Below are 14246 nucleotides of genomic sequence, written 5' to 3'. Positions count from 1 at the left end.
CATAGGAAGGGGGTGCTAGAGTGCCATTGCTGTGTATGTCAAAGGGGGAAGATGGTCCTGGGGCTGCCACCCTCCATGGGGTGTCATGACTGGCAGCTGATGCTTGGTGTGCACTGCCAGTCTTGCTGCCCTTTGTGTTTTCGGTGCATTTCCTTCTGAGGGTTGTGTTTCTTCCGCCTGAGTCCCCCACCCCCATGACTATAGGATCTGGCGGCCAGCCATTCTTTCCACTCCTTGCTGTAGCTTGTGCATTGGATTACTCACCTTCCTTCCCAAGGGAAAAATATCCACACCTTGTCTGAGTAGGCAGCTTCTCCTGCAGCAAAGAGAGTTGAGAAAGCAAGCAGAAAGAGGAAAGTGCTGCTGTGTGTTTCCCAGAAGCAGAAAGCATTTTTTGACAGGGCTGGGCTCTCATACCGTCCTAGGGTCTCATTTGGTCAAAGGTCTGAAAAGGCCTATGACTCTTATCTTCCGCAATACACCAGCAGACATGAGCTTTCTTTGCACCATTATGCACAGTTGTTTCTTAGTCACAGTTTCTCTTATCCCTTCTGCCTCTTCTAAACAGTATGTTAGGGGGTGTAATAAGAATATTAAGGTCTTATATATATAATAACTGTTCATCGGTGTACCAAGCAGACACATATATATATAAGTGTATGGGCCACATGTGTGAATCAGCACAGGAAAACAGCCCTGAAACCATTTTTCACTCCCAAACTGACAAAGTGTTTCTCTGCAAGGAAGGAGGGGGTGAGGGAACCTTCCCATTGTCTCAGGAATTAAAGTGATTACCCTCTTAAAGCAATAGCCTGACATACCAGGAAGGGCAATCAGAGAAGGCATTATCAGGTAGCCTGGCAGGTGGAGGAAAACAAACTTATCAGATTTCTCAAAACAAAATAAACTAAAAAATTCCTTCCAGTAGCACCTTAGAGACCAACTACCGTAAGTTTGTTCTTGGTATGAGCTTTCGTGTGCATGCACACTTCTTCAGGTACATCTGAAGTGTGCATGCACATGAAAACTCATACCAAGAACAAACTTAGTTGGTCTCTAAGGCGCTACTGGAAGGAATTTTTTAGTTTATTTTGTTTTGACTATGGCAGACCAACACGGCTACCTACCTGTTAACAGATTTCTGTTATAGACCGCCCTTTTCTATGACGTAGGTATGATGCTTCTGGGGGTGGTCTTGGACTCCAGGGTGGGAAATTTCAGGCTTACTAGCTGCTTTGCTTCTCAGTATACTCTGGTTGGCCTCTGTTATTTACTCCTACCAATGGAGAACCAACAAAGGACTCTACAAAGGCTCTTGTGAACCCCATAAGGGAATCAGGGCAGATTTTTGTTTATAACGGGGGGGGGGTCCTCTTTTTCCTCCTCTTTTTATTATTACCTATCCTTCACCCTGAGGTCCCAGCATAGGTTACAGCATTAATATTAAAAAAATATATACAAAACAACTTACAACCATAAAATTAAGGTGGACCCCAAAAACACACCTCAAATGTCAAAAGCTAGGACAAAGAAGTGCATCTTCAGCATTATCCAAAGAAGGCACTGGATGCACCGCAGTAGGGAGTTCTACAGCTTAGGGACTGTTGCAGAGAAGGCCCTCTTCTGGGCTGCCCCCCCCCTTTGACAGTGGAGGAACTACCAAGAGGGCCCCCACTGCCCCCGAGACGGTCTGTAGGAAAGGTGGAATTTCATATATTTGGGAACCTCCCTTCTCTGTTGCTTTTTCACTCTTATGCTTTCATGTCTTGATCTATTTCAGGCTTCCTCAAACTCTGCCCTCCAGATGTTTTTGGCCTACAACTTCCATGATCCCTAGCTAGCAGGACCAGTGGTCAGGGATGATGGGAATTGTCGTCTCAAAACACCTGGAGGGCTGAGTTTGAGGAAGCTAGATCTATTTTATATGGAGTTTTTATTTTTATGTATTCCTTAGCCCCAACACTTATACTAAAAAACAGCATATAAAACCTTAGTAATAAATTTAAATATTTGTGTAGAGTTGTCATTTTGGCAACTGCAGCTCAGTTTTCTTTTGGATCTTGCACAGACCCTGAGGCTGAAAAAGGATCGTATTTGTTGAGGGGAGAGGGTCTGCAATGACTTCCTCTTCTCTCCTGTGTGCTGAGGCAGTCTCCTTGGGGGCCAGGGCCCTTCCCTGCTCCCACTTCAAAGCTGGCTTTGTGCCACTTCCCTACAGCTACAGCAGCCTGCCTTCCCTCTCCCCCCCCCCCACTCCTGCTTCTTGGTTGGCTTCACTGATCTGCTGGCAGAAGCTCCAAAGCACCTCAAACTGGGTAGTCAATGACAAAAGAAGCAGTTTCCCTGCCAGCCCACTTCCCCCATATTGACATGGAGGGAGAAAGAAGAACGAGCAGGGGCTCAGACCAGTTACCAGACACATCTTTATTGCACTGCTAAAACTGGCAGGAGGAGTCACATTTGCAGGTGACCACCTCTCCCTGCATACTCCCAGTGCCATGGCAGGCCAGGAGAAGTCGCAGTGGAAGGGGCAGTGGAAGGCCAAGTGTCTCCAGGGTAGGTGAAGGAAAGGCCCTCTCACTGGATAGGAGGCAGCCCGAAGTTCAAAGCATTGGACAGTCAAGCTCCTGAAAGAACAGCCCGTTGCCTGCCATGGGCGGGCTGAGCAAGAAGGAAGAGACATCCAAACCCAGATTTCTTGCTGGGTAGAGAAACAACTCTCCAGCTGCCGGCCTACAGGAAGCAGTGGGGATACTTTCCAGGTAGCATTGCTGCAATATCCGAGGGCTGCCACAGCTGCTTGAAGTATGCCCATCGCCCATGCCTTGCTGCAGAAGCTCTCATGCCCTTGTCTCTATCATTGATTCCAGCAGCCGGGCACTGTTGGTGATGGCTGTCGTCAGGAAGATGAACCTGATCCCTGCAAAAAGGGGAGCCAGAGAGTGAAATCGCAAAAGGCAAACACAGGCTGCCTGGAGTCTGGTGAGAACAAAAGCCTCCACTGGCTTGCTCTAAGAGAGGCAAAAACAGCCAAATTCAAAGCCTTGAAAATACGTTAATTTAGGGAGCTTGCATGTGTTTGCTTATCTGCACAATTTATTAAGCAATATATTACAAGGAGCTACACAGAGAGGCCTCTCTGGCTTCTGATCCCTTTTTCAAACTTCATAAGGGCTAGATTCTTGCTTTCCTCTTACATTTAAAATAGTATTTAAAAAGATGTATTAATGCAAACAAACAGTTGTCTGGGATCATAAACCAGGGCAGGCCCACTGCCAGTTCCCAAGCCGCCGCTGCCTCTGGCTCAGGGATTGCTTTTACCTCTTTCTCTGCCAAGGAAGCGAAGAGCTGAGATCTCAGAGAAGGTGCAGCCACCTAAGAAGACAGCCAGAACGATGCGCTGGGAGTCCCAGGCAGGATTCTCCTCTGCAGTGGTATCTGCAAGGAGAACAGAGGAGGATGCAGCCAGTCTCCCTCGGTTTAATTCCAAGGAAATGCTTAAGCTCCGGGCAGGCATGAACACACAACTGAAGCAGGTGTGTGTGTGTGTGTGTGTGTGTTATATATCAGGGAGGGCTGGGGGAAAAACTCTGCCTCAATCCCCAGAGAGCTGCTGTCAGTCAGTGTCCTAGATTGTATGAAGCACCTTCCTCACTTCAAGCTCTGGTGCTTGATAATGTTGTGTTTTACAAAAATGTGTTAACCACCTTGATTAGTTTTTCCAAAAAGTCAAGAAGGCATGCTGCATTTTAAAAATTTTTTAGAGTATAATGTCTAACCACCATTCCAGAGATACAACAGAGGGAACGTACACAGCTTCCTGTATTGCTCAGGCTATGGCGAATCCCCATGCCACTCCACGCCTTGAGGACATATATTATCACACGTGGGCGAAATGATAACGAGAATACCCCACGGGGTGAAAGAGCATCAACAGAGCATGTTGGTGCTGCCCACTCTTTGCTCCCAGCCACTGACCTGCAACAGAAAATTCATTTCCCCCAAGGAGCCGCACCACCTCCTCCAGGCCCAGCCAGCTCTTGCGCTCCAGTACCTGCATGAGGCAGCCAAGATGGCAGCAGAGTCAGCAGAAACCACAATAAGGGACATGGGCACTGGGGCCTCTCTTGGGAGGCTGGTCAGGGCCACAAGGGAAGAGGGGGGATCTGGTTTGCACCTGCTCTATCAACTTGCAGCTCAGGGGGATGTAGGCACCGCTGAAGACGTACGCCATGTCCCGGGGCACTTTCAGGTTGTATTCGCCATCCACACGGGGGATCTGGAGCAAGCGGAGAGATTTGTCTAAACAGGATGCCTGCTGCCCTACACCGTCCTCACGGCTCCATCCACCCCCCAATGGCACTCACTAGTCCCAGCTTCTTGCTGATGCCTCGGAAATTACTCTTCCTGGCCAGTGAGTTGAAGGCATCTGAGAGCTTCCCTGGAAGAGGAGGGCAAAAGGAAGCAGGTCATTGGGGCCAACAAGGTCTCAAGGAGCACTAAGCTCTTGTCTGCTCTGCTGAGGAGCTGCTGCTTCCTGGCTCATCAGGATGCCCCTCCACAGGCCACACAGAGGCTCCAAAGGGAAACTGCTGCTGCAGGATGCTGTACCTGCCGCTCTGTCTGTCACCAGCTTGCTGACTTTGTTCTCCACGGCTGTCAGGGTCTCCCCTGGCACCTGCTCTGTCAGGAGCCCCAGGTGCTTCAGGTTATGGAAGGTCAGCAGGTGCTCTGGTCCATAGCTCTAGCAGGGAAGGGTGGGGGGAGATGAGCATCAGAGCAGAGGCATTGCTGAGGATGCTCTGTCCCAAGAAGAGGAGGACCGCAGGGAATCACAACAAAGGGGAGCATGAGGCCAGCAGGACCAGCACCAGCCAGGAGGAACTGCACAGCTACAGAGGCTCAGGAAAGCCATTTTCCCTCTCCTCCTGTCCAAAGGAGAGCTGCTCCCTTCCCGCCTCACCTGGAGGTACTGGGTTTTCAGGGAACGATAGTCCTTGGGGGCGAACCCTGGAGCAACCAGAAGAAAGGAGAGGTGAATGCGCTGCAGCACACCCCTGCATGCTCCCATGGCTCCCCTCCTGCAGCAGAGCACCCACCGTTCTCTGTGATGGACAGCAGGCACAGCATGCGCAGACTCTCAAGGGGGGAGACCTGCAAGGAGGGAGAGAGAAATTTCAACTTTTTGTACAATTATATCTTCTGAAAAGCTAACCATGTACTAGTGGGGGCTATGTTACTGAATAACAGTGAACTGAAGCCCTTCCTTTTAGGGGAGTGGATTTCTGCTTCTGATTACATGGTCTGGTGAACCCGGATGCCAAATTGAGGTCAGTGCTTGCATTTTCTCCCCACCCCGGGCCTCTCCCTTACCTGTCGGTCAATGTGCTCTTCAATGAAGCTGATGCTGTTGCGGATGTCAAACCCTTCCAGGAGGGCTGCAAAGGCAAGCAGGGTGGGGGGCAGGGAGAGCAGAATCAGCCCATTCTTTCTAACTCTACTAGAGAGTTTCAGTATGCTCCCCCTCCCCTCAAAAAAATCCCTTTGCTTCCCAGCAACATATCTTGCAACAGCCATGCTCAGAGGTGCTTGTAAACCTTCTGGGTTAGAAAGCATAAACTGTTCCATAAGAATCCACCAACTGAGGCTGAGAACTCTCTCAACTGTATCGGTTTTGAAACAGAAAGGAGCCCTGATATTGGCAAGCATGGGGGTTCCCTCTCCCGGTCACCCCATTGTGTCTCTCTCTTGTCTTCCATTCTAACTCCCCAAATTCAGCACCTGACTATTATCATCAAGTTCAACCGCGATAGGTCTTCAACTGCAATAGATAAATTCTTGATTGTTTAGTGGTCCAAATCTTGGGTGTAGCAGGCATGGGATTTCAGTTGGGAGAGAAATAGCAACAAGAACATCTAAGGCACTGAGAGTTTTTGGTTTTTTTCCAAAACTCAGGAAGCAGTGAGATATTCTAGAAGCCCGAAAAGATGTAAAACCAGCTTCCTGGCTTCTTCAGTGATCCAGATGCCATTTGTCAGAGGCATCAACAGCTACTGAGCACCTGGATTTTTACATGCCTAAAAATGAGGCTCGTAGGGCTCAGGAAGCTAGATTGAGGGGGAAAGGTCAGGATCTCACCATGCTCTGTCTTCAGCAGCTCCTGGAAATCTTGCTTGGTTTTTTTCTTCATGATGGACTCGCATGCACCAATATCTGCAGGCACAAAGAAGACTCTTGAACTAGGGCGGCACTAATCAAGGGCACTGACCCAGAGGAAAAGACAAATCACAAGCTGTTGCTGTCAGGGGATGGAGTTTACAGCACTGCAGGGGTGCACAGCACTCTTCCCACCCTCTCTCCTTGTGCCACTTCAACCCCATTGTTCTTCTGCTCTCCATGAGCAAAAGGCAGCATGTGGCTCATGGGGTACAGGTTCCCCACACTAGAACGAGGCTACCGGGCCAGGTCTGTAGAAGGAAGTCAGTGATGACACTCTGTTGCTCCTAGCTGATCCAACCCCCATTTGATGCTGTTGCCCTAGGAGAGAGAGAAGGAGACCTACGGAGACTCAGCAGGCGATGCTCTTGCTTCAAGCCTTTCAGCTCCTGGGAAACAAAGTTCTTCATCTGCTTGATGTCCATCCCTCGCCGTCGCTGCAAAGGGAGAATACTTCTTGCATCCTGAGGCTTCCAGGAATCTTACCCACCCTCCACTGCCCCTCTCCGCTTATCCCACTCACGTCATACTGCGCCTGCAGGTTTCGGGCCTTCTGGCTCAGGAAACCGAAGACGCTGGAGAAGTGCTCATTGCGGATCTGGCTGAAGACCTGCGGGGAGAGGCAAGTAGGGTGGCCAGACAGCACCCAGCTCCCCCCACCCTCATTTAGGCCAACCCTCAGCTCACAGCACGAGTTCTCCCACCACTCACCCCCACAACAGGGCAGCACCTTCTGCTGCTATCGAGAGGCCTTAAATTCCCTGACCAAGCCTGCCTTCAGGAGGAGAAGAGAAGGCAGACACTCACCTTGTCCTGAGCATTTAGCAGGACTTTGATGCTCCGATCGGAGGAGGTGACATCTGGGCCAAAGTCAACGCTCCCTGCAGAAAGTGAATTCACCAGGGTGCTCACTTGACAGGACACCTGGCCTGTGAGCAGCCTCTGCCCCCAAGTGTCAGCTGATCAATGACTGTTCTGGGAGGCAGGCAGGCCCTCCTGACCTCTGGAGAGGTAGCAGGTGGGGAAGCAGCCCCCCACCCCCACCCCCAGGAATGGAAACTTACCACACTTGATGCGGAAGGTATCATCCACCAGGCCTTCGTACACAACTTGGGAACAAAGGGCTGTGACATAATCCACGTCTGAAAAGAGCCAGGAGAGGGATGGGATGGGCAGGTGGCAGGAAAGAGTATCAGAACAGAAGAGGACACCTCCTGAGAGGACTAACAGAACCTATTTCTCATGCCCTTACCTCTGTCCATGAGGAATATGTGACCAATCTCTGGCTTCCGGCCCACACTGTCAACTTCGCTTTCCTCCACCACTTCTCGCCAGAGTTCATGGACCATCTAGGAGAAGATCAGACCGTGCTCGTCAGCCCAACCAGTGTAGCGGGGAGGGGGCCCCTTCAAGGAGGCAGGAATCCTGCCTCCAACTCCAACAGCCCCATTTAAGTGACTTGGCAGAATCCAGCTGCTTACTTGTCCTGCACTAACTTTGCTACCCACTATGATATGATGCTAAGGTTTCACCAATGTGGAGGAAAGCTCTTGGAAACATCTGTATTCAGAGCTCTTTCTGCTATATACTCAATACATGCCCACCCCATCCTAACCAGAGACTTTCTGCTCTCTGGACCAGGCCCCTCTCACATCCATCCAGTTGATCCTCCTGTACCAACAAGGTACCTTAGCACACCGGCCAATTCCGTAGGTCCTGCTGAATGGTCCATAGAGAGAGTTCATCAGCTGCAAGGCCTGGGCCACGGTGCTGATCCAGCGCTGGTCTCCTTCCTACTGGGGCACAAGAGAAGGAAGCTGTGATTGACCCAAGAGGCTGGAAATGGAAGTTGTGCCTAAAATTATTGAACTGGTACTTGCTGTGTGACACTGAGGCAAAAAAGGGGGCAGGAGGGCAGTGTGAATAGATAGGGACATTGCAGGAGTCAATACTGACCAGGAAATAGTCACGGAAGAATTCTGGAAGCTCCATGCTGATGATGTCATCGTCCAAAGGGAGTAAGTAGAAGGACCACTCGTCCCAGGTCACGTCTGCCGAGGAACCAGGACAACACAAGGGGGGGTTTGCCTTTGACCCACGATACAACCTTCCCACTGCCTTAAATTAGGATCAAAATACCTTAAAAGATGAAAAACTAACCACAAATTAATACAACACAGATCAATCCCATACACGGAACAATGAACACTGGCATATGCAGTCTTATGCCGTTTAACTGGAAGTTAGCCTTATGAAACACAGTGCGTCTTACTTTTGAGTAAGCATGAATAGGACAGCATTGCTCAAAGTTTCTGAGCTTGGGGAAGGGGATGCCAGGGAGCCAATCACCAGCTGAACTGCTGCTCGCCTCGAGTACAGCCCCCTCCCCACCCCCTGACTTTGATCCTGGTGTCCTGCCAAGCAAGACATCTGTTCTCCATCTCTGAAACTCACCCCCATAGATCCCCTCTTCTTCCAGCACCATCTCACACGTGTAGAACTGGAAAGGGTTGGAGAAGACAATCAGCATCAGTCAGCCTTGGGAACAAGCAGTCTGAGTGTCCCTAGAACCCCCTTCTACTGAGAAAAATTGAAGAGACTCCTCCAAGGGCAGAGGAAGGTGTTTTACAGGCACAACCAACTTTAGCCTCTAAACTGTTGCAGAGAGTAAAATTGGCAGTACCTAAATTGAAATATGTTAAGCTCAACCAAATGTCTGGGGGCTTGGGAGATAAAAGAGACCCCCCAAAAAATCTACACCCATATACCACCTACTGCCCACACTACACAGGAAGCTGCCTTATAACAGATCAGAACATTGGTTCATCTAGCTCAGAATTGCCCACAAATCAATGCATCTTAGAGCTGGGCAGCCCAGGCAGCAGCCACAGCCCAGACTCGGAAATGCCACCTAGCCAGAGGGACCAGCCAGCCAGCCAGCAGCACTTCAGAAGGCCCACACATCACATCATTGCTGAGCTAACACCTGGACTACTTGCAAGCTAAGTCCCAAGAAACCCGACCCTACAACTCCCGGCTACAAGAGACTTGCCTTCTGAGGACTGAAGATAATCTTGTACTTGCGGGTCCGGCCAGCTGCCTTATCGGCGTTTACTATGTCTAGAAAAAAAAAATGAGTCAAGGAGCAGGCGAGGCTGGCCAAGCCCTTCCCAGGCAGTCCAGCAAAAGGCTGTCCACATTTTTTAATTTAGAACATTTTTAATTTAATCTCAAGGCAGCTTTGCAACAGATTGTAATAATACAGAACACCCCAGGAACTTGCACAAAGACCCCTTAGTCCCATAAACTGTTGAGATAGATGCAGGTAGGCAGACTGCCAAAAACCAGGAGAAGAGACAGGCTGAAACCCACTCCCCAATTACCCATCATCCCTCCTGAATTCTGGTAGCAGCCTGAAACATCATCATAGGCAGGGTAGATAAGACTTCTGCTCTGACCTAGTCATGAGACCCTTGTTCCACAATTCCTCAGGTCACTGCTACAATCAGACCACTACACGGTTCATAGCCCTTTCAGAGGTGCTCCGCACAGACTGTCCATACTGGGACCTCTTGCTAAGCCTGGGCTAGGAAGCAGCCTTATACTGAGTCAGACCCTTGGTCCATTTAGTTCAGTATTTCTACACTGACTGTCAGCAATTCTCCAAGGTTTGAGGCAGGGAGACATTCCCAGCCCTACCGGGAGATTGAACCTGGAACGTTTGGCATGTAAAGCAGATCTATCACTGACAACTGCCATTACTGCTCCTCCCTCAGGCCAGCACATGCAAAACACCAACTCACCTGCCACGTACTTCATGTTCCTGATCCGTGGCCGCACCAAAAAGCACAATCTTGGAAGAAAGAAACAAAACAGACAACGTGAAAGGAATAGTCTTGGAAACAGCTCTGCTCTGTCTGCCTGTGGGTGACCTTGTCCCATGGCTCAGGGATGGAGAAGCACTGCCTTTCCCTGGCAAGCAGAAAAAGAGGCAGGCAGGCAACCCCATGCAGCAGGCTCAGTCAGCACTGGCCTCCTGCCACTCACTTACTGATCACTGGTACTGTGGGCTGGTTTATTCTCCACTTTGTAAAGTTTGTCCACTTCATGTTGCTGCAAATAGAGATGGAAGCAGAGAGTGATCAGCGCCACATCTTGCACAGCACCCCTGCTTCCTGAGGGTGGTGGTGGGGATGACTCCCTTTTCTTCTTTCCCCATTTCCTCTTACTTATGCAGCAACGAAATTGGACAGAAGTTGCCAGTAGGCACAGCTCAAGTGGGATCCTCCAAGTTCAATTCCTCATCCCAGCATCCTCATGTCAGTCTCCCCGCCCCTTGCCTTTTTCTCCTAGATGAGATGTGCCTTCAGCAGCTATCTTAAAGCCCGGGCAGTCACAACATGGGAAGTCTCCCCACCGCTGTCCGTACTACACCCCTAAACGGGGGCGGGAATGTGAAGCTGCACCTGCCGAATTTCTGCCTGCCTGAAGGAGCAGGAAGAGGGAGCAAGCGGGGAGCTCCTCGCGCACCTTGAGGATGGAGACGTTGGCGATGCGATCGAGGGGACTCATCAGGTCGGCCTCGATGAACAGATCTTTCTTGCCGGGGAGCTGCAGGGAGAGGGAGAAAAAGGCGAAGCGTCATTGCCAGGCAAGGGCCGAGGGGAGCAGCTTTCGCCTTCGTCCCGGTACCCGCCCATCCCACCTGCTCCAGCAAGTAGACCAGCTGGTCCCGCGCGAGGCGCTTCAGAAGGCTGAAGTCCGGCAGCTCCGGGGCGTCGCGGTGGCCGGGGGATGCCATGGCTGGCAGGGTAGGACGTCACCCTTCCTTCCCGGAACCCTTCGCAGCGAATGCTGTTGTTGCCGGGACAGCCCGGAAGTGGACCTGCTGCCATGACAACGCGGCCCAGCCGCCTTCCGTTCGTACCCCCGTCCGCTCTTGTTATTGTTCCGACTCCCCCATTTCCTCGTTGAGGTGGTGGGGAAGCTTCTCATTGGCTGTCCGATGATGCTGGGAGGGCAGAGCCAACAGCGGCTGCATTAGTTTCCCTGCTAAAAGGGAACACTACTTGCCTCCCTCGCAGCAGGCTGCTTCGGTGCATACTGCCCCATCCCCGGGGGAGGGGGGCTGGCCCCCCAAACCCAGCCAGCTCTCTTCCTAGGCGAGCATTTGCCTCTCGGATATCTCTCCCCTCCTTTGTCCCAAAGCAAACTGTGACCACCCTTGGGGCAGTTGCCTTTTCCAACGTTGCCAGAGCAGCCACTTCATTTTGTTTTGGTGATTTATACCAGGGGCAGCACACCCACCCACCCCATCCTTGAAGCTGGAAACCCTCCCTCTACCCCTCAAATAGGCAGGGAATCAACCCACCTCCTTGCAAGTTTTCAAGACTGATGCCAATGCAGAGTCACAAATTGCTCAAGGCTTTTATTGAGAACCACTCTCAACATACATGCTTTCGCTATCCAGCCAAGCAAGGTGGGTGGATGAGATGAGCAAAGTGATCTTCTGCAGATGCCCGTAATGATGCTGTGGTTGAAATGCAGGTGCCGGAAAGTTCTTTGTAGTCCTGCCCTCCAAAGGTGCTGCAATAGCCAGGCCACATGGGAAAAGGAGTAGGCCAAGTCGTACCCTTAGGTTGCCTTCCTCTTTATTTGCAGGGACTGGGGGCGGGGGGGGGGGGGAGAGAAGGAAGTGAGCTACTTTCATCCTCTCCCCTTGTATGCCATAATGTCTACACATGTTCCAGAGGATGGAAAAGGCATCTGGTGAGGTTGCCTTGTTTCCAGCATACTTTCAGAGTATTCCAAATATATGTAGAGGGCATCACTTTACAATGAGTGTACCTAGTGGGCAGTGCAGAAACCCTGGGGCAGGATAGGAGTAAGTGGGACCGAAGACAAATTGGCGAAAGTCTTCTCCATTTTTTACGTAGTAGCTCAACAAGGTTTGTTGCCTGCTTTCCCTTCCAGCGGATTTGGCTGCAGCTTAGCCATGTCACTCAGGTAGCCCTCTGGCTTTAAACAGCAGCCACAATTTTTCCTCCAACACCGGGCTTGTCCCGCACAAGCCCGTCACTACCTTCGAAGCCCAGTGGAAGTACTCCTGGACTCGCTTCTCGGACCAGCCTGGCCAAAGAGAGACAAACCCACAAGTCAGAAATTCACATATGCATCCATACACAAGACTGACTACTGCTTTGCCATACACTGTGACAGCTGGACTTGCTTTGCTACTTTGAGGAGGGGATCAGAGCCGCTCAAGAAGTGGGGTGGAGACTGTGTGATCTCCCTGACCTATTCCAAAACAGCATTGATGTCTACTAGCTAAGCCTGTTCTCATAGGTGCTTTACTCTTCAGTTGACAGCAATGCTCACCAGAGACTAATTTGGGAAAAGCTACATGGCTTTGATATTTGAACTCATTTTTCTGTGTGGCCAGAACTGTGTGCAGCATAGGAAGGTTTTGTATTATGTTTTGTCCAAGCTCAATATTTTAAAATGCTGTACTACCGGTATATTGGATCCTGCCCCCACCAGATTATAGATATAGAGCAGAAGTCTTAATAAATTAGTTATTGAGCTCCTGTTCTGTAACAGAGAGAAGGACAGCAAGGACCCTGCCATCCCATGCCAGCTACTCCCCCTCCTTTCAGAAGGGCTACCCAGGGTGGCTGGCCAGAGACGGACCTTGGGGTGTGCAACGGTTGAGATCTCGCAGGTTGTACAGCTTGTCTGCCAGTTTCACCAACTTGGCCTCTCGGCTGCTCTGAGCAGCTTGTTCAATCTGCAGCCGCTTGCGCTCCTTCTTGCCCAAAGTCTTGTCATCCGTCACTTCCTGCACAATTCGCCTTACTTCCTCCCCGAAGTGCTCCTCAATCTCTGAGAAGGTGGTGTCTGTGTCTTCAACAGTGTCATGGAGGAGAGCAGCCTGGAAATAGGAGGTTCTTGATGGTCAGTTTCTAATGGACTTTGATCCCCAACACCCTGCCCTCTTCTTTGAAGTGCTTCTCTGCATGAATGCAAGGCCATTCACACATGTTTAATGGCACACTTAATATTTTTCCAGGCTAAACCTTGCCAGGCTGTGCTTGAAAGTTTTAAACTAGGACAGGGAAAATATCAGCGAGGGAGAGGGGGTGCCCTTACCTGGAGTATTGCAATTTCCGTTATTCCAGCTTCCTGTGCCAGTATCTGGGCTACACCTGTGGGGGGTGTTAGACAGAGGGGCAGTACTTAAGCTTCTAAAAGGAATAATAGAATTGTAGAAATGGAAGAGATCCCGAGGGCCATCTAGTCCAACCCCCTGCAATGCAGGAATCTCAACTAATGCATCCACGACAGATGACAAGCTGGAAGTGAAGCCCCCGTCCCCACTGCATTGCGCAAGAGAGCACACACTGCACATGCTCAGGAGACTGCTCACCTATGGGGTGGTTGATGTACGGCGTGCCTTCCGGGTCTTTTCGCCGCTGCGCCGCGTGCTTCCGGGCCGCGAAGTCGGCGGCGTCCAGCAGGCGCACCGCGTCCGGGGCACTCATGGCCACCCTCCCCAGATGCAAAGCGCAGGCGGCCTAATGCCAAAGAGCACGCGGGGCGGGCAGGCGCTCCGGTAGCCCTTTTGCAAAGGCGATGGAGGGACGGCGGCGGGCTGGTTTGGCTGGGAAGGGAAAGGGCTGCCAACGGCATGGAAAGGCCCCTTCCGGGTTCTTTTACGGCCGTCCCCTCCGCAGGGGTGGAAATGAGACGCAGAGGAAACAGTGGCATCAGCTGGACAACTGATCTCCCCCACGGCTTTCAACCAAATGGTTGCAGCCAGGAAAGGACTATTAAATCCAAATACTGTACGTACTTCGACATAGGCAGGGAAATCCAAGCATAGTTGTTTTAAAAGGGGCGTGCGGGTTTGTGCAAACTTGACTGCAGCAGCACGCGGCCATTTTTGCAATTAAGATCAGCCCCAACTGCTCCCCTATCTTCAAGCAGCTCTGTTTCTCTATGCACCTGGGAAATGAGCTGGGAAGGGTAGC

The 14246-nt window shown here is 51.0% G+C and overlaps 2 protein-coding genes across 3 annotated transcripts; both read right to left on the bottom strand.

Moving 5' to 3' along the window:
* Positions 1 to 2405: 2405 nt before the first annotated feature.
* VPS33B (VPS33B late endosome and lysosome associated) lies at positions 2406 to 11078 on the bottom strand. 2 transcript variants are annotated; one of them, XM_033167206.1, is made up of 23 exons: positions 10922 to 11078; positions 10747 to 10827; positions 10268 to 10329; positions 10020 to 10069; positions 9269 to 9336; positions 8671 to 8716; positions 8173 to 8267; positions 7905 to 8009; positions 7469 to 7565; positions 7281 to 7358; positions 7024 to 7097; positions 6740 to 6826; positions 6563 to 6653; positions 6139 to 6213; positions 5374 to 5438; positions 5100 to 5154; positions 4964 to 5010; positions 4612 to 4744; positions 4368 to 4441; positions 4178 to 4279; positions 3979 to 4054; positions 3322 to 3438; positions 2406 to 2920 (listed from the first exon to the last, which is right to left on the bottom strand). In XM_033167206.1, the coding sequence occupies exons 1-23, from the start codon at positions 11015 to 11017 to the stop codon at positions 2841 to 2843; spliced, it is 1854 nt and encodes a 617-aa protein (XP_033023097.1). In that variant the 5' UTR covers positions 11018 to 11078; the 3' UTR covers positions 2406 to 2840. The 2 variants fall into 2 exon arrangements, with proteins under 2 accessions (XP_033023097.1, XP_033023098.1); XM_033167207.1 differs by lacking the exons at positions 10268 to 10329; positions 10922 to 11078 and having other exon boundaries at positions 10747 to 10803.
* Positions 11079 to 11888: 810 nt separating this feature from the next.
* Positions 11889 to 13768, bottom strand: HDDC3 (HD domain containing 3). The gene is made up of 4 exons (XM_033167609.1): positions 13643 to 13768; positions 13366 to 13421; positions 12907 to 13147; positions 11889 to 12345 (listed from the first exon to the last, which is right to left on the bottom strand). Exons 1-4 carry the CDS (start codon positions 13755 to 13757, stop codon positions 12215 to 12217), a joined length of 543 nt encoding a protein of 180 aa, XP_033023500.1. The 5' UTR covers positions 13758 to 13768; the 3' UTR covers positions 11889 to 12214.
* Between the last annotated feature and the right edge of the window lie 478 nt (positions 13769 to 14246).

This window comes from Lacerta agilis, chromosome 13 (genome assembly GCF_009819535.1).
Source record: "Lacerta agilis isolate rLacAgi1 chromosome 13, rLacAgi1.pri, whole genome shotgun sequence".
Lineage (NCBI taxonomy): Eukaryota > Metazoa > Chordata > Lepidosauria > Squamata > Lacertidae > Lacerta > Lacerta agilis.
The sequence above is the reverse complement of the archived record's forward strand: the minus strand, read 5'-3'. Positions and strand labels throughout refer to the sequence as shown.